Raw genomic sequence first — 20535 nt, 5'->3', positions numbered from 1 at the left:
GATTAGGCCATACTAGACTAGCAGTAATAGAAAAAATAAAATTATGTTTAAACATAGTTTTGTGGAGCCCCTATTTTGTGGGGGCCCTGGGGACCTGCCCCAAATGTCCTTATGTAAATCCGGCCCTGTCTATATGTATAGCATGGTATATATATAAACCATGCTGGAGTAAAGCAGTAGTCAGCTGAATGCCACAGAGGCTATTAATTGGACATGTAAGTTCCCCCAGTTGGTACCACAAGTAACCAGTATGATTATATCTAAATCATTAATAATTCTGGATGTGAAGATTGTACGAAAGTCTGTATAGCATAACTAGCAATGCATCCACAGGGTAAATAATAGTTGCCAGTTCGAGTCTGATTCAGGCGAATTCTTTTCTTTTAAAATTTTCTAAATTAAAAATTAAATATAGTCAAACCTCAGTTTTTGAACTTAATTCATTCCTAAAAATTGTTCGAAAACCAATTTTCTCTAAAATCGAAACAAATTTTTCCATGAGAAACAACATAAAATGGATTAATCCATTTTTAACCTCAAAACAAAGCCTTTTTTCCTTTTTTAGCAGTATTTAGTGCATAAAAATGTCTACAAATCCAATATTATATATTGCATTTGTAGGCATATTATATATAATAATATTCTCATTGCCATAAAAATTAGCACAACAAGAAATTGTCAGAATTGAATGAAATTGTATGTGATTTTCACACTAACTTGCAAAGTGCAAAGGGGAAGTCCATTATCCCCTGTAGTAAGAAAGTTCAATTCTCTCTCTCTCTCTCTCTCTCCGAAATCTACATCAAAACATGTTATTATATCTTAGTAATAACAAACTTTCAAAAATTAAAACACAATAGATTAAATAACAGAAAAAAATGTCTAATCAAAAGATCAAATTACATTACAGTTCAAAAGTTCATTTGATCAGAAGTCGACGTTTCATTGCCTATGCTGATTGTTTACTTGTTAAAATGTTCTTTCTTCTGTTGGAGTATCGAATTACTACACAATTCAAAAGTTTATACAATCGGGAAGAAAAAAATCGACGTCTCGCTGTGTTGGCCAGGTTATGGAAAAGTATTGGTGCGCCACCCACGATTTCGAACGTTGAAGGTCCGTTCATCTCCCGTTTTCTCTTCTTGTTAGTAGGATGCTCCTAAAGTTTCATTGTATACCTGTGACATTAACACCTTGGTTGACTCCCTCGTCGAGGTAAATGAAGTGAAAATCACGGGAGAGTGAATTTGTAGTTGACTGTCACTCTATTGACCCATGGATGCTCCATTCTAACTGGTTTCTTCTCAGAGTGTGAATGAGGTATACAGATTGAAACAAAACTTTTCTCTATTTTATCTAATATAACTTAAATTCTAAGATAAAATTTTAGAATCTAGGACTAAAATCTAACGCATGACGTTCGCATGACTCGATAGTTAATTGCTTTTCTGGTATGAGATCTCATTTAAATCTTAATTGGAAGTTTAGCGTCTCTTCTAGACTTAAGATCTCTGTTAATAGATCGCTTTGGGGTTCCCCAGTTCCTTCGATTTTGATCAAGTCTTCACGGACTTTCGTGAACTCTATTGGACCATGTGGGAACAGAGGAGGAATTTTTTTCTCTCCTTCTATTTTCTTTTTCTTAATTGTTCTGTGGGGAACTAAACTAAGTTCCGTCGATATGGGTACAACTGTCTGACAGAGGTCACTGTCCTCTTTTGCGCTTCCTTCGTCGCATCAGATGGGCTATTCGTATGGGTCCTGCTTTGGGTTTTCCTCGAAGTTCAGACCCTCTTGATGGGCTAGGAACTCTCCTATCTATTCCTTAAACAGTTTTGTCTGCAATCCCCTTATTGTGAACTCTAATAACACGAATTAGATTTGCGTTCAACTGTTCCCTTGGCGGGATTGTATTCAGCACTTCAGGAGTTCTTACGCAGGGTGCAACAGCTGAGCAAAAATGCACCACTTTTCCATTAGATATTAAAAGTCATTCCTTCATGAGATTGAGGAGTAGACGTTGAGATTTGAGAAGATTGCACCCTATCACTCCTTCACATGGGGTGGTTATTTCGGCCCATACTATCGCACACAGGATAGCAAATTTCCTTCCCCATAGTTTAAATGTCAGGATTGCTGATCCTATTACTGTAATCGGTTTTCCTGTCGCATCCTTTAATTTGCCCTTTTGCCCAAATTTTATAGGAGCCTTATTCCTTAATTCATTTTCTAAATCTTTTGAGATAAAAGTATATTCAACTGTCGGATCTACTCGCAATTTTGCGGGGATATTGTTTACATAACCTAGACTCAAAACAACCTTTATGTCACCAGTATAATATTTAATTATAAACAAACGTTTTCGACCGTAAAATTTTCGGTCTTCATCAGGTTAAAAGTTCTGAGATTCAAATAGCCATTGTGCTCGAAGATTTAAAAATATTCTTTAGAACGTATGTAACACTGCATATAGAAATTCATTATGTGCATGCGTATCAAGCACGAATAAAAGAATATACAAATGAAATCAAATATTAACACATGCACTAGCAACTTGAATAATACTCAATCTTGGGCTGTAGTTCAATATAACCACCACCTTGATCCTATTTATAGAAAAATTGCAGCAATTACAAACAAAAAAATCGCATATAAGAGGCGTAATACGATTTATGACATCATCCGCAACTGCAAAGATCGCATAGACAAAAGATTGGCTCCAAGAGTATATTCTGTCCCATTATGGGACCACAGATTTCAAAGGGACCTCGTGTATATTGGCTCTATGATACGTTTGCTGGATAAGCATTTACGCAAACACAGGTATGACAATGATCATAACAAAGTTACCACTGCCCTATCTACTTATGCTTCGACCCCGGGCATAAGAGCTGACCTACATAACGTGCAAATAATTAAAATATCACACCAAAGAGAACACATACATTCGCTAGAAACTCTCGAAATGTACAAATCGGGGTTACGCAATAACTGCATCAACTCCAAGGATGCGATTAATATTTCTAATGCTTGGAAGATCTGTTATGAAGGTGAAAACCTTCTGTTACTCCTATTAGTACAGCTCTCCACCATTTTGTGTATAAAAAGAGATTAATATTAATATTTGCTTTCATTTGTATATTCTTTTATTCATGCTATGCTTGATACGCATGCACATAATGAATTTCTATACACAACGTTACATACATTCTAAAAAATATTTTTAAATCTTCAAGCACAGCGGCTATTCGAATCTCATAACTTTTAACCTGATGAAGACCGGAAATTTTACGGTCGAAAACGTTCGTTTATAATTAAATATTTTACTGGTGACATAAAAGTTGTTGTGAGTCTAGTATATATTATACCAGTACCTATAAAGTAGTGTGGATAACCTGTTTACATAACCCATAATGATGGGTTTCCTTTGAGTCTGTATAAGACCAATTCGGCCAGTCCATCTAGACTGAGGACCTTCTTCATCTCCCGACGCTCTAGTTTGCCACAAACTTCCCTCGATACTTCTAACATTGCTTCGTCACTTGATATCAGGCGCTTGTCGTCTAACATTCAGACCTCTTTCTCAACCCTGAGAGGTTTTTCTCATTAACTCATCTACCTATGCTTGTAGTCCCTTTAACATGGTCGCTACTTTGTCCCATTTATCCTGAGGATCTTCCTCTGGGTGGGAGACCTCTGTAACTGTCCTCAGAATTCCGCGAGGGCAGGCAGTGAGATTCTCAATCTCTTCCTCGCTAACAGTGGCCTGCAATGCATTGTCAAAAGAGATAGGCTCATGACTCATTACCCTCTGTCTGATTCTTAGGTCTAGGCCATTCAAAAATTGGGCCGTTAATCGCTCGTCCAATTCATGATTCTGGACTCTCTGGATTATTCTCGCTTCTGCCTCGTCTGTTACTACTTGTTCTATTTCAATCTCGCTAGCTAGGGCTTGTAAGCGAAGGTCTACATGTCCTCGTCCTTTTGTTGCACACAGGCATAAAACTTATTAAGGCAGAACTGATACAGAACACATTCAAATCTTTCAATCATCCAGTCCCTAAAGGTATCAAAGTCCTCTACTTCACTTATCCTTGTGAACAAATTCACGGGCTATTCCCATCAGCTTTAACTTAGCTACAGCTAACATCTGGGGTTTTGTCCATGCAGCCAACTTTGCCACTTCATCTAAGGAGTCGAAAAACTCACTTATGCGAGGACCATCTGACTTGCCCGTAAAGGAAGGCAGCAAAGGGAGTAGACCACCTAGTCCTCCAAGGGTGGCTCCGCAGGGATTTTCCGTTTCCATTATGAAAATTTACTTAGGACCAGTATAATAGGCACCTAGTGTGAGGAAGCGATTACGCTCCAAACTAGAACCTGATTAAGGTGAGAAACCTGTCTATCGCTGACACCTTACCTTACCGAAGCCTGTAAGGGGACTTAACCTCACTTCTGACACCACTTTGTAAGAACTGAGGGGGTTAAGCTGCAGGCTTGACCCTGCTTACCGGCTTCTTTAGTCTAGGATGGCTGTAGGAGGGTGTTTAAAGTAGTGGGAGGGTTAGTGAGGTCATGATAAGGCATCTGCCGTACTCACAGATGAGACAGGTTTGACATAATAGAACATAATTTATTTGAATAATGCAAACAAACATATACAAGAATAATGAAAAATAAACTTAGCTTATAATCTACTTATTCTAGCGTATAACTAAATTAACATTATTTATCGGCCGCGTTGCGACAATGATGCATGTGCCGTTCGTATGTTAACATCCTGAAACTTTTCATCTATTTTAAAACTATTCTGCAGAGAGAGGAGAGAGAGCTTATGATATAAAAATATATTTCATGATGCTCGCTGTGTATGGATTTCTGGAGTGGCGAATCTTGTGGAGTAACAGAGATCTTCAGGCTAGAGGTAGTGGTCGTAGAGTATGTGGCAGGCCAGAATATCTGGTTGATGTCCGCTGTGGCATATGGCAGATGGACTTCTTCCATAGTCTTTTGTTTATGGCTGCCCAGAGATCTGTATCCAACCCCTTTTTATACCCATTTGTCAGGAAAATGACTAATCATGATGTAATCTATTCAAAGTTGGACTATTAAAATATTATTTTAATTAATTAAATTAATTAACCTACTAGCCCCCCTCACATGTACAGTACATGTGTGAGTGTAATGGTTATAAATAAGTGATTACAAAATGAAAATATGAAGTAAAACTACAAAAGAAGGAAGTTCTAGTACCCTGTTGGGCCACCTCTAACATGAATACACAATGTGATATGAGCGGGCAGGAAGGCATACAGGTGCCATATGGGATCTGCGGCATCTCAGTCCACAGTTGCTGCAAGCAGTCCTCTAGTTCAGCCAAACTCCTAGGCTGTCCAACTTAGCATTTCAGATGATCCGAAACATGTTCAATCAGTGACAAATCAGGGGATTGGGCAGGCCAGAGAAATGTGGCAATGTGGCAGAGACAGTCCTGTGACACCCTTGCTGTGTGTGGTTGAGCATTGTCCTGTTGAAAAATGGCTCTTGGAAGCCTGCCAGGAGAGGCAACACATATGGCTGAAGGATGTAACTAACATACTGCTGGGCTATCATAGTCCCTTGAATCACTACTAGAAGTGACTGGCTGTCATGTGCGATGGCATGCCAGACCATCACACCAACTGTGGAGCAGTGTGCTGCTCCAAAGTGTAGGCAGGTTTGAGGCATTCACTATACGGCCTCCAGACACATCACTGTCAGTGTCCAAACTGAATCAGGATTTGTCGCTGTAGATGACCAAATTCTATTCCATTGTGGTCCAATCCCATCAGAACCAACACCACTCCAAACGGAGGCAACAGTGGGTGGTTTCAATGTCAGCATATGTAATGGCTGCTGCAATACAAAATGTTCCTCACCCAGGTGGATTGAAATAGTACAAACAGACACAGGGAGTTGTAATAATGGCACCACCTATGTCCAGATGGCAGACAACAATATGGTCAGTTGTGTGCATACTTGTCAGAAAACCAGGTGTTCCTCTCAGTAAATGGTCTGCCAAAGGCATCCTGAACTTGATGCCATGTATGAGCTCTATCGTCCACTGGTCACAACATTTCCTCACAATGTTGTCAGAATGGTCTAGGTGGAGGGCTATTCAACGAGATTTCCATCCAGCTTCTCTCAACCTGATGATCCCTCTCTTCTCAAACTTGGTTAGTTGTTCATATGGTCTTCAATTACAATGTAAAGGCATCTCTAGTCATACAGCATTCCTCTGCAACAGGTATAGACAAGATGCCTATGAGAACTTTTTTACAGGCCAGAGGGAATACACTTTAATGCCCTCTGCTGGCATTATGCAATGAGCCATCATGCTATAACTCTAATCATTTCCATATCTGCTTGAGACTTATCTGCATGCCAAGTTAATACGACAACTCCTTATTGGTCTGTTAATTTTTATGGCAATGAAAGTATTATATTAATAAATATTAATCTATATATACAAGGGCTGTGTTTTTCAAGCTCCAATGGTCCATAAAACAAAGAAAAGTGTAAATAACAAAATGAATTTATTACCAAAAGTTAGGTACAAACATGGTTACTTTTCAACATAATCACCGTGAAGATTGAGGAATTTGTCATATCTATGGACGAGCTTTTCCATCCCTTGTCAAAGAATGTTGCCACCAGTGAATTGAGATGGTTTTAACAACGTTATTTTGAAGATAGTCATTAGATATAAATAAACGTCAAAATCCAACCCAATATATTAAAGCAATAAACCAACCAAAGCCAAATTTTTGGGCTGGAATCGGCTATATTAATAATAAATTATGAGATAATTTGGTATTAGAGGTAGACTTTTTTTTTTTTTTTTTGTAACTCTTTCCGCCCAGTGGGCACTAAGAGGGCCTCTTATAGCAAGCCCATTATGGGTTCGGCCAGGCCCACAATGGGGCGGCCGGGTGGTGAGGGAGAGGTAAACGTTAGGCACCATCTCTTGCTAAATTTAATTATTTAATTAAATTATAATTATTTGGTTTGGTTGGTTTATTGCTTTGATAGTCATTAGTTCATTAGTCTCAAACCTCTGCCCTGCTAGCCATGTTTTCAGTTCAGGAAAGAGATGGAAGTCTTCACATATTAAAAAGTTTTAAGCTGGGTGAAAGTCTGAAAGGTGGAAGTCGTCACCACCTTTAAACACCTTGCATATAGCCCCGATTTAGCGCCAAGCGACTTTTTCCATCTCTTTTCTGAACAGGAAAAGTGGTTAGGAAGGCATAGATTCAAGACTAATGATGATCTTTGAAAAAAGTTAGGGCCCATCTCAAGTCATTGGCAGCAACATTCTATGACAAGAGGCTAGAAAAGCTCATCAACAGATATGATAAATGCCTCAATCTTCACAGTGATTATGTCAAGAAATAACCATGTTTGTACCTAACTTTTGGTAATAAATTCATTGTTATTTACACTTGTCTTTTTTTTTTTTTTTTTGACTATCAGAGCTTGAAAAAAACAGCCTATGTATATAAATGAGAATGTTTGTTTGTTTGTTTGTTCACTACACACTCTTAGACCATTCAATCAATTGCTACAAAACACAGCAGTAATGTTCAAATCCTTCTAACTTAGATAATGTTTTACATCCCACCCCAAAATATTAATTGCATTTCTATAAATTAATTTGAATCTACATTTGATTTGATGAGTTACACATACTGCCATCTATGGGTCAAAAATTTAACAAAATAATAAACTAAATATAATTTTTATAAATTTGTGACCAGCTACACATTTGCTGAGAGAAAATTTTTAATTACAGTAGATTATCCAAAACAATTTGGGACTGGGGTTGTTCAGATAACTGATCATTTACGAAAAATACATTAAACACAAAACTGTACTATCTATATTTTGTATCACACGTCTTACAAATACATACCTTACATAAAGTAGTACATTAAAGTAAGTCTATAGTTTAGGTTGGCAGGGAGGGAGAGAGTGCTGCAGCGCCACAGCACTAGTGGAAATTTGAATTTGCCGATTGGAACACTTTTGGTTAACCGATGTTTCGATTGATCGGTATTTGGATAATCGATGCTCTACTATACTAACATTTTCAGCCTACTCCTATAGGCCATCATCAGTTTTCTTAAAACTGTTTTTAAAAACTGTTCCACAAATAGAACATTCCATTTAAATTTTAACCTTTCAAGAATTCTAAATACAAATTTAAATGTACACAAGTTAAATAAATAACTTATGAAAAATATAAGGTTAATAATAAATAAAAATAAACTTAAAAAAATATACAAGGTTAACATAATACAAATAAATATGCAAGCAAGAAAAATATATACAAAAAACTATGAGAGTATAACACAATAGCTAAATATGATTATAAAGTGCCCATAATTCAGGGGTTTAAAATTCTTACAAAAACGAATATAATTTCAAAATATATATATATTATTATCTTAATTATTGTGACAATGATAGAGCAAGAAATAGATGCTCTATACCAGGCATGGGCAAATGCGGCTCTTGCTGAAAGTGCTATCTTTCCCAGCCTTACCATACTTTCCGCCATGACAGTACAGAACTGCAGCTTCCACGCATTTTGCAAAACCTACATTTCAGCTCCCACTGAACTCTTGTTTGCCCACCTCTGGTCTATACCATTACTGAGACAGGTAGCATATAGCACTGTAAAGTACTATTTTTAGTAGCTTAGGAAACCGACTAAAATTGCGGTCGGTAAAACTTCCGTTAACCTAACGGGTACTTTACGCGGATTCGAGATTAGTTTGCCAGGCCTGGGCTTTTAAGCGTGCACCGAAAATTTAGTAATAATAACGATAAATATCAAGTCAGATCAAAAGTTCAAATATATTTAATTAGCAACTAGAACGTACTACGTACAAATGTCAATAATCCAAACAAAGTTTATTAACGAAAATCAACAAGTCAACCCGACAATAAACTCAGCTACTTAGCTTAACTTAATATTAATTCCCCTTTGAAATTCGACAATCAAATACTTAGAAACTATGAACAAAATCTCTTACTAATTAAACGTCTATCCGTCACCTCACTATACGAAGAAACTATTTCCTCAATCCTTTCGATATCGTCAAATCGTCAATCGAACTCCTCTTTAACACCTTGGATCGTCCAATTATCAATCTGGACTTCTATCAGAAAATACTTCGCTTTCGAATTAACCTCGCTCTCAAAGTCGTCTCGATTTGGAATTCACCTCTCCTTCTTCGGTTAACGTACGGGTTTTATACTGTGAGGTGACGTCACACTTGAACTGGGTTACTCCCCTTATTTACATACTTAGTTGCTAACATTAATTTTCTTTTTCTGGCAGCTTTAAGTTTCCGACAAAGCTTATAAACCGTTTACAAAAGATTTATCATAATTTTCTGGGATGTTTAAGACGGTTTATCAAGTATTTCTCTACTAGTGATTGTGGGGACTCCCCCCTCCATTTTTTTCTGCAGACTGTTACTTCCGCCGGGCAGCGCAAGTGCGCAAGATGTTTCCTATGGCGCTTATTTCTCCGTGAGTTGTTCTATCTTCATTTTTTTTCATTACTAACAAGAGAGTGGTGGGGAACCTTCGTCCTAAATAAACATAAACCCCAAACAAAAGATAATAAAACGGAATAATAATAAAATAAAAATAACGTTCAGACTCAGTTCCTTACAGCACTAAAGTGTTTAAGCCTGTGAAAAACCTATAAGTATTTAATTTTTCACATCTAACAACTCAGGTTTTTTATTTCTGAACAGTACTTTCTTAATTCTAATAAGTGCCCTCCAGTAGCCAAATGGATAAAATCACCAAACTCTGGTATTAAGTTTGTCGTGGGTTTAAGCACAGCCAATGGGCTGGCCTCATGCAGTTTTCAGGCTTTTCTTCATGTTAGTAACACTAAATAAGGTCCAGCTTCCCATAGAATTCTTCCCAGGATGCATCCCTTTCAGCAGATCGCTTGCATGTCGCATTGCCATAACCAAATAAACCAAACTAATTCTAACAAGCAATTATTTATTGTGACATTGTCACAATGCTAGGCTGCAATTTTTTGTCACAATGTTCTCAGTTCTTTTAGTGATGGTCTTGTGCCTGTACATCATACTTTTCCTGTTAGGAATAGAGACATGTTGGTATCTATCTAACATTTTTTTGAGTGAAATTTTGACTTAAACTAACCTGACTTCCAGTTTAAACCAGAAGTTAACCTAGGCTTCCTGTCCATAATCTTTCGATATCTGGTCTCAACATTAACCTATCTAAACAAATCATACAAAGTCTTTCAAATGTTAAGGTTAGCATCTTTGATCATGTGCGGGGTCATCATAACCCATCCAACATGGATCACTTTTTAGTGTTAATAGTCGACCAGTATTAATTAGTAGTCTTTCATCATTCTCTTTTCATGGAGGAAGTCAACGACTTCTTTTGGTCGAATTAACTTCAACCCTCTTCTGCAACAGTCCCTTCTTTCCATGAGACCAGTGGTATGGTGACATTCAAACAGAAAAATTACATAATATAAGACTACCAACCAGCACAAAATATGATTTAAGTGGTTTTTGAAGGTGCTGAGTTCAAATACTTGGTCCGATTTTTTTTTTGTAAAATTTCATTCGTTAGCAGATTACTATTTGACATTTAGCTGTGAATAGTATAGTTTCTTAGAGTTAACATTAGGAAAAAATATATATGAAAAAATTTAAGATATATTTTCAATTGGTGTCTACTTGACCAATAAAATTTTGCCATTTTGCTCCATCCAAGCATTGTATTAAACATGACACTCATTGGCTAAACTAACCAAACTCTTTATATGGTTTTTGTTTTAATGTTCATTATATTATAGTACAGTAGAGAGTCGTTAATTGGAACCCTGGTAATCGGAATGATTTTCAGTCGGACTGTGTCGTGCTGAATCGAACATTTTTGATACTAGATTTACTTCTAAAGTATAATTTTCATGTTTTTATATTCTTCAATATATTTATTTTGTTTGTACAAAATGAAGAAATAATGTTTAACAATACGATAGCCTCGATTATTATTATAAAAATTTTCGTTAGGCTTAAAATCAACAAAAATTCAACATGAAGCAACATGCAACGGAGAAAAATTCAACATGAAGCGACACACAATGGAGAAAAATTTGAACATCGGACAGGTTAATGTATTTTTTCATACATAATCGGTAATCGGAACAAATCACTAATCTGAACAACCCCAGTCCCCAATTGATTCCGATTAACGACTCTCTACTATATTTGATTTATACAGTGGAACCCCGGTTAATGAACGCCCTGGTTAACAGCCAAATCAGTTAACAAACTTTTATTTTGCAAAAATTTTGTCTCAGATAACAAACGAAATTTGGATAACTAACTTAACGGCTTTTTGTATCAAATTTGTAAGCTTGCCAACTTTTAGAGGGAATCAGTTACTTGTGCGTCGGTGATGGTCTAGGATCCATTCGTATGTTGGTGGTGGCAGAGGAGACAAAGATGACAAGTATTTTACAGTGAAAATCGCTTATTAGAATGGGAAGATGCTTACATATTTGAGGTGGTTAGAAATGGTTTATCTACAGTATTTTCTCCCGGCACTGAGGAGCGGCATATTGCTGGTCCTACAATAGTGCAAGCTGATCAGTCGTAGCTCCAGAACAGACAAGATGGGTTTGCTTGGTCACAGAAGCGATGGTAGGTGATGGAACTGCGACGACTGGAGCGATCCACAAAACACAACACAAATTTTAGCAGGCACAACTTCAGGCTTAATCCAGATGAAGACGACACATTTAATCACCATAGAATTTTTAGGTCTGCATTTTGACCTTGAGATTCAGGATTTTTATAGTATTTCTTCCTTGAATCTCACGTTATGATTAGTCCTGCGTCCTATTCCTCACTTCCCGATTGTTTTCCACTTTGTCTCTAGGTGAAAACCGAAACCATATCAGGTCACAAGAAAGGTTTAAACCGAAGCATTTATTTGACACCTATTTGTCGACTCTGATCGGAGACTGTTGATAAACCTATAAGACTTGTGCTCATAATATAGCCCGTTGTTTCTGCTATCTGTCATTTTAGAACTTTAACGATCATACGCGATGTTTTTATACCTGTCAAGTCTTTCCCCTTTTCCGAAAATTTAACCTAGATCGACTGTTTATGAGCGCTTCTGTCAGAGTTCCATCATCCCCGCAGACATTCCACCTGATCCATTACATCATTCATTTTCGAGTTGCGTTTGTTTTGACAACCACAGTTTTTTTCCTTACCTCTCCCTTAACTATATCTAACATGAACTTTGGTCTGACTTAACAATAGTGTTTTTGCTTTTAACATGTGGATATTAAATTATAGTTTCCAGTCGTTCTGGACCTCACAAATTTCAGTTGCTGTTAGGCACGTGCAAGGTAAGCATTGCTTTCAAAGTGTGCTAAACTTCATTTTTTAGTTTTGTTATTTACATATTTAATCAATATGGCACCAAAAAAACAGAAAAGTGATAGTGGCAATAGAAAACATTTTAGCATAGCATTATTGCAAAATACAAGAATGGCATTCATGTTTCTGACATCACTAAAGAATATAATGTGGCAAAATCGACTATCTCTACAATTATTAAAAAAAAAAGCATTTAAGGCTGCCAAAGTGGCTAAAGGAATGAATGTGATATCGAAACAAAGACCTAATGTTTTAGATGAAGTTGAAAAACTGTTGCTAATATGGATCAATGAAAAGCAACTTGCTGGAAACAGTGTTAGAGAAGCTATAATTTGTGAAAAGGCTAAAAATTTATACAATGACTTGTTGATCCAGACACCCAGTACAAGTACAGACAGGCAGGACTTTAAAGCGAGCTGAGGGTGGTTTGATAGGTTTCATCGACGAACTGACATTCACAGTGTCATAAGACATGGGGAGGCTTCAAGTTCAGATGAAAAAGCAGCAAAAGCATTTGTAGATGAATTTGCAGTTTGTAAAAAGTGAAGGATACGTCTCGAATCAAGTGTTTAATTGCAATAAGACCAGTCTTTTTTGGAAAAGAATGCCTAGATGAACGTACATAACCCAAGAAAAGAAAGCACTTCCCAGGCACAAGCCCATGAAGGACAGACTCACTCTTTTATTTTGCATTAATGCAAGTGGTGACCTCAAAATCAAGCCACTTTTAGTCTACAATGCTGAAAATCCCCGTGCCTTTAAAAGCAAAAATGTGATAAAGTCCAAACTGCCTGTACAATGGAAGGCAAGCAGCAAGGCATGGGTAACTTGGACTTTATTCATGGATTGGTTCACAGAAGAGTTTGCTCCTACTGTTAAAAATTATCTTCAGGAAATGGATCTTCCTTTTATTATGTCTTCTCTTAATGGATAATGCTCCAGCACATCCACCAAATTTGGAGGAAGACATGGATAGTAAACATGACTTTATCAAGGTCAAATTCCTTCCACCCAACACAACTCCATTACTGCAACCAATGGATCAGCAAGTGATTTCCAATTTTAAAAAGCTGTATACCAAGGCACTGTTCACCAGGTGTTTTCAGGTTACCAATGATACCGAATTAACTCTTAGAGCTTTTTGGAAAGAGCATTTTAACATCCTGCATTGTGTCAACTTTATTGACAAAGCCTGGAGTGAGGTCTCTCACCGCACTTTGCAATTGGCCTGGAGGAAACTTTGGCCAACTTGTGTCCCAAAGTGAAACTTTCAGGAATTTGAAGAAGAGAACTCTCCTGATGTAGTGCATGAAATCGTGTCCAAGAGTTTGAGAGTAGAGGTAGATGATGCAGACGTGGAGGAGTTGCTGAAAGACCATCAAAATGAACTAATGACAGAAGAGCTGGTTACCCTGCAGGAAGAACTGATAAAAGTCTTACAAGAAGAGCATTCGTCAAAGGAAGAGGCTAGGGAAGAAATCACCAGTGCTGAGATCAAGGAAATTTGCAGAAAATGGAATGATGTGCAGGAATTTATCAAGAAGCACCATCCTAACAAAGTTGTAGCTAAAAGAGTCATTAATTTAATGAACAACACTGCGCTAGCGCATTTTAGAAAAATTTTGATTAAGAGAGTAAGACAATCAACTTTTGACCACTTTCTTGTTCTTTATCAAAAGAGACCTCAACTCGAAGAATCTCCTGATTCAGTGCTACCCGATATTCTTATGGAGAAGGATTCCTCATCCAAGCAAACAAAGATATGTGCATAGAAACAAAGGTATGTGCAGTGCTACTTTATTAAATACAATTTTCATATTTGTTGCTGTAATGACAGATACTGCATTTTCTTATATTTTCATGAAAGAAAACCCATTTTACAAATAAAATTACAAAAATACCGATGACTAGAATGGATTAATTGTATTTGCATTAATTTCTATGGGAAAAATTGCTTCAATTAACGAATGGACTCACAGAACGAATTAAGTTTGTTAACCGGAGTTCCACTGTATTTACAAAGGTTATCTTACATAAGCATTTATCATACCAAGTATCCAATCTAACCCATTTAAAAAATTTTTTATTTCTCTACTGTACATAATTTAAAGAATTTTTAAAACCTATTAGATTGGTCACTTGGTGTGATAAACCCTTATGTAAGATAACCTTTGCAGTTATATAAATCAAGTACTATAATATAATATAATAGAAAGGTTAGAAATACAAAATAATCTATTAGATTACTTCACACTTCTAATCTTAATCTTTGGTGTTGTTATTTTTTGCCTGGACAACGCCAGGTTCATTGGCTAATAATATAATGTTATATTAATATTTTTAAATTTTAATATTAATAAGTTTTGTTATTTAATTTAACTTAAGCATATTTAAACACAAATTCTTGAATTCCATTTACATTACGTGAATGTCAATTAATGTGGTTTTTATTAATTAATTAGATTGAATGACTGCATGTACTGAAAAACAGAAATAGTATCATTCCTGCACATACACTGAAATCTAATTTAAATAGCAACATCAATGATGATTCATGTGGTGATGTCTAATGACATGAGGCAATCTTGGCACCACTAACTAGTGTGTGATTGGTCAGACCATTGAATTTCTTTAACATAGGAACTATAGGGAGTTGACCATCTGTGTTTCTCTAATCTATGGCCAGCTCTTGCCAAATAGCTTGTTCTACAACCAAATTATTTGAACTCATAACTGCCCTGGTTGCTGTATAAAAATATGGCAACCAGTGTAATTATGAGTTCAAAATCCTGTTTGTGAACCAAATTGTTTAATAAGTGAAGTGTTTAAAAACCGAGGTTTTCGAACACTTCACTTATTAAAGTATTAAAGTGTTTATATTAATACTTTAATAATTATAAATAAAGTTATTACAAGATTGGCACCTTATGCCTACCTCTGAGCGAAATTACTGACTATTTAATTATTAATAGTAGCCATATTATGGCACGATATAACGTGGCCTATCATTTAGCATTAATCAAGAATCAAGTTAATACAAGTTTAACTTTTTATTAAAAATAATTTTATATAACAATTTTTCAATTAAAATATAATTTTATTCATACTTTAAACTCTTTGCCAACATTTAAATATTTTTGTCAACTGCCAGCCAAGTGGAAACCCTATTTATTGTATATTTTTACATTTTTTAAATTAAACAGACAACATTGAAGATTTATATAAAAAGAAAACTTTCGAAATCTTCTAAACATCCTTTCACAATCACAGAAATGAAATCAACACTGGCAAAGTCTACCTTCTTTTTTGGGCTCTTCCCTGACTATATCTATGTAAATTGTTTAGAAGACTTCTTTTTGTATACATCTTCAATATTGTATATTTAAAATTTTTTTACAATGTCTATTTCATATTTAATAACTTACAGATAGTTGATAAATATTTATAACTAGCTGTTTTATTATAAATATCCTTCATCATGTAAAGTCCATGCAATGTCTTCCTTTTTTGCACAAGAAAATTGAAAACCGTAATATTAATATAGGTTACTATTTTATTCATGACCTATGGGAAAAGAGAAAAATTAAGAATACATATGTTAGAAGTGAACATCAAGCTGCTGATATTTTGACAAAACCTTTACTTAAGCCAAAGTTTGAAGCAATGAGGTCATTCTTAGTACTTACTTTTTGTAACTAATTTAAGGTTATGTAGCTTTATGTTTTATTTTCACATTTTTAAAAACAATATTAAAATTATATATAAATTTTAAAAATCTATCACAAGATCCAGGTGACTTCGTTGTTGGTCATCCCTTTTTGACTATTCATTGTTCCCAGATTTGCATTAATAAATTATTTACTATCTGCAAATTGATTCTTAATAAAAATCAATAAAAATACATATAACTTATAAATGGATAATTACAAAAAGTTTTTTAACTTTTTATAATAATCTGATTCATAAACTTAATGAAAGTATTGTAATTTTGTTTTCTACAGTGATGACAGTGATGTAAAAATTAGATAATTTAATTTTATAATACATAATATCAGGTCAGTCCATAAGTTCATGCGTATTTTTATCTACAAAAAAAAGAGGCAGAAAATTTTAATTAAATTTTATTTCAATCTATAATATATTCACCATTATTTTGTACAATTTCTTGCCATCTTGATGGTAGCTTTTTAATCCCGTCTTCGTAAAATGATTTCGGTTTTGAATCAAAATATTCAGAAATAGCCTTTTTTACATTGTTCTCATCCTCAAAAGTTTTCCCTTTTAAAAAATTCTGCAAACTGCGAAAAAAGATGATAATCACTGGGAGCAATATCTGGCGAATATGGTGGATGAGGTAAAATTTTCCATTTGTAGCTTTCAAGTTTCTGTACAGTTATTTTTGTAGCGTGTGGTCTGACATTGTTATGCTGCAAGAGAACCTGCTTTCTGTTCACTAACGACAGTCAATTTTTTCAATTTTTCATTTAAACGCTCTAATTGCTCACAATACATACAACCTAATCAAACAATACATGTAATTGTTTGATTAGGTTCTAACAGCTCAAAGTAAATTACACCTGACATATCCCACCAAACAGACAAAAAAATGTTTTTTGGATGCAACCCATCTTTTGCAGTCGGTTTTGGCTGCTTGTCATGATCCATCCATTGTCTTTTTCTCGTCACATTATTATAAAGGATCCATTTTTCGTTTCCAGTAACCAGCCTACCAAGAAAAGGTTCTAAAGCAATACAGGATAATAGAGACGTGCAAATGTTTATACGTTGTTGTCAGTTAGCTATTGACAGTTCGTGTGGTATCCATTTTCCTAGCTTTGAAACTTTTCCGATTTGTTGTAGGTGTCTATGAACAGTTCCATGGGATGAATTTAAACGTTCCACAATTTCATCAACTGTTAAAGATGGTTCTGCTTCAACTAGTGCAGAGAGAGCATCATCATCGAAGTCAATGGGTCTTCCACTACGAGCCTTATCCTCCACACTAAAATCATTGTTTCTAAATCTTTCAAACCACTTCTGCGCAGTCCTTGCACTAATTACAATTTGATTATGTACAGTATTTATTTTTTTGGCTGCATTTGTAGCATTCTCACCACTTAAAAATAAAAAGTATAAAACATGTCTTTTATATTCATCAGTTACTTCCATTTTAACGAAAATAAACAACTGAAATGTTCACAATTCTGAACAGTATTATATGAATGAGATCCAATTTAACACTTCAGTGTAAAAATTATCACATTAGACTGACATTTTTAACAGCAAAACAAGATTTTTCTCAAGGTCATAAAAATGCACATGGACTTATGGACTGACCTGATACATAACAATTTCTGCTTTCCATTTTGAAAACATTCTAATCTGAAGATGATCTGTGCAGATTGAAAACATTTGTGTTTGCATTAAATATCCTGGAAATTCTTATAAGGTTCAGATGTGTGCTGTTTTTTGTGATAATATATTCCAGGCTTACTGTGTTTGAGCAATACATAAACTTACTATTAACTTACTTTTCTTTTCCAAATTTGTAAATTCTGTTATGGTATCCATTTGTCTCTGCCCTACAAATAATAAATAAATTAAAAGTATTTTAGATATTTTAGACATATATCTGTTACATGAAACAATAAATTATAAAATTACTCATATTAATAACAACATACAAGGTTTTATAATTAAATTTTAACTTCCATCATTATTTTCAAATCATCAAACCTTAAAATATTGAGTTATAGATTCAGAAGACAAGAAACAGTCAGAATATCATAGCCATTTCTATGTACTGTACTTTTATAAGCACATACAGCAAAAGCATGTGGGAACAAGATTTGATAAACATTTAACAGCTTATCAGTTTAACTATTCTTTCCTATAAGTTCACTTCTTCACGTTTAATAAGTATGTAATCATGTTTAATAGAAATTCTGTATCATAAATGAAATCAAGCACTTCATACATCACTTGTATTATCAAAATAGATGTTAACACACTCCAAAAATGATACACAATTGTAGAGATGCTTTATTTATTGTCTCAAAACAAAGATAAACTCCTAATATAAAAATGTAGTCCAGCTAAGTACCATTATTATGGTGTATGGTGGTGCACTACTAATGGAACATGATGGATTAAATAAAAGATGCAAATGCACTACTAGCAATACACAATGTTTCACATGTATTAAATTAAACAGATGATAAAGTATAACTTTCTTCTTAAAGAGGAAAAAATGCTTTAATCAAAACAAATCTGCAATAAGAAATTGTAGCATTGTAATTGCTATATTTACTCTATTCTTATCATCATATCTGTAGCATTGAAATATTCAAAAACCTTAAAATTATGTATGAAAGTTAAACTAGATAATTTAATCTAGTCAATCTAAAGCATTTACACCTTTATTTGTCTTCTCAAAATGTTATATTTACAGAGTAGATACAGATAATTTAAGCTCTGAGTAAATGTAATTGTAAGCAAAATTGATGGCTAATATTTAGATTTATAAGTAGGGAAACAATCATTATTGTCGAAAATAAAGAAGTATTTCTTTACGAATTGATAATAATGAAAATTTTAAAATATTTATTCATTTCAAAATTCTTACATACTTATATATTTATGATTACGAAGAATTCTATTTGTATACAAGCAAACATGTTTGTCACTTACATCAATATTTGAAAATCTCCCACGTTCTCGTCGTTGCCGGGTAAAAATCACGAGAAAATTATAAATGGATCTTTATTTTGATATTGCATTAAATATATTTACTCCTATGACATAAATTATTATTCTATTAAATAGTTTCAGAATAAAGTTCATTAAAACACACTCCGACACATTTAAAAAAAAAACAAAAACAAACACGAATAAACCAGAAATTCAAGTCCGTGATGAACTCAACTCGGATGTAAACTGTAAAGTTTAGTAAATTTTAATTAATATATTTATCACTAAAATTATAAGAATAACATTTCATCTAAAGTAAGTAATATTAATAATTATACAACTGTGAATTTTATTTACTTTTTAAAATTATAATTAGCTCTTTTCAAAATAATTTCAAATTTTCTATTGTACAAATATTAATATTCTTCCATAGCTGAAAAATAAAAGTTCTTTTAGTTACATAATTTCTCATAATTATAAATGTCTGCCGTGAAATGACCCGTAATAAAACATTTCAAAAATTTCTCCACTTACCCTCTATCAGAATTTAATTAGACAGGCCGGATGGCCGAGCGGTCAAGGTGCTCTGGGGGACCCGGATTCGAATCCGGACGGGTCGATAAATCCCCAGGAATTTTTTGGGGTGATCCGTTCGGATAAGTCGGGCCCCGTCCCTCACCAGCTAGCCGCCCCCATTGTGGCCACACCCATAGTGAGCTTGCTAAAAAGTGAGCTTTGCTTCAGCGCTAAAAAGGCCCTCTTAGTGCCCACTGGTCGAAAAAAGTTTAAAAAAGAGTAAAAAGTTCATAAAAGTATTTGACATATTTATTTTAATTTTATTCAAATCCAGCATATACTGTACAACAGTGTTTCTCAAACTTTTTGGACCGAGACCCTCCTTCTGCACTTAAAAATTTCAAAGGACCCCGAAGAATAAGTACAGTATGTGTCAAAAAACATCCCGGAGGGAGGGGGTTAGGCTCGTATTTAAATATTTATATTATTTTTATTATTTATATGTGCAATTTATTTAAGTAAAAATTATTTTATATATTTTTTATTTCTATTATTTCTAAACATGAATCCATAGTAAATTTATAAAATATTTGAAAAAATTGATCTGGCATCAATTTTTCAGCGACCCCCCAAATATTTTTCACGACCCCCTTGGGGGTCGCGACCCCCACTTTGAGAATCACTGCTGTACAAGATAGTAAACAGAAGTAACAGTGTGAAAATATCATTGTATTCTTTATCAGCAAAAGTTCTAATCTCACGTGACAATTTCTTAGGTTACATTTATGATTTCGCTTGTAGTAATATACACTTGTAGTAAGTTACT

The 20535-nt window shown here is 34.6% G+C and overlaps 1 protein-coding gene across 1 annotated transcript in view; it reads right to left on the bottom strand.

Moving 5' to 3' along the window:
• The window catches only part of LOC136981829 (G2/M phase-specific E3 ubiquitin-protein ligase-like), a 79648-nt gene extending 60130 nt beyond the window's left edge, over positions 1-19518 (bottom strand). The window contains exons 1-2 of the mRNA XM_067278213.1: positions 19194-19518; positions 18035-18085 (exon numbers count right to left, since the gene is read on the bottom strand). Of these exons, the coding sequence (XP_067134314.1) occupies positions 18035-18074 (40 nt within the window). The 5' untranslated portion in view covers positions 18075-18085; positions 19194-19518. The remainder of the gene's footprint in view (positions 1-18034; positions 18086-19193) is intronic.
• Between the last annotated feature and the right edge of the window lie 1017 nt (positions 19519-20535).

Source organism: Centruroides vittatus, unplaced genomic scaffold, assembly GCF_030686945.1.
Source record: "Centruroides vittatus isolate TY-2023 unplaced genomic scaffold, ASM3068694v2 contig_796, whole genome shotgun sequence".
NCBI classification, from domain to species: Eukaryota; Metazoa; Arthropoda; class Arachnida; order Scorpiones; family Buthidae; genus Centruroides; species Centruroides vittatus.
The sequence above is the reverse complement of the archived record's forward strand: the minus strand, read 5'-3'. Positions and strand labels throughout refer to the sequence as shown.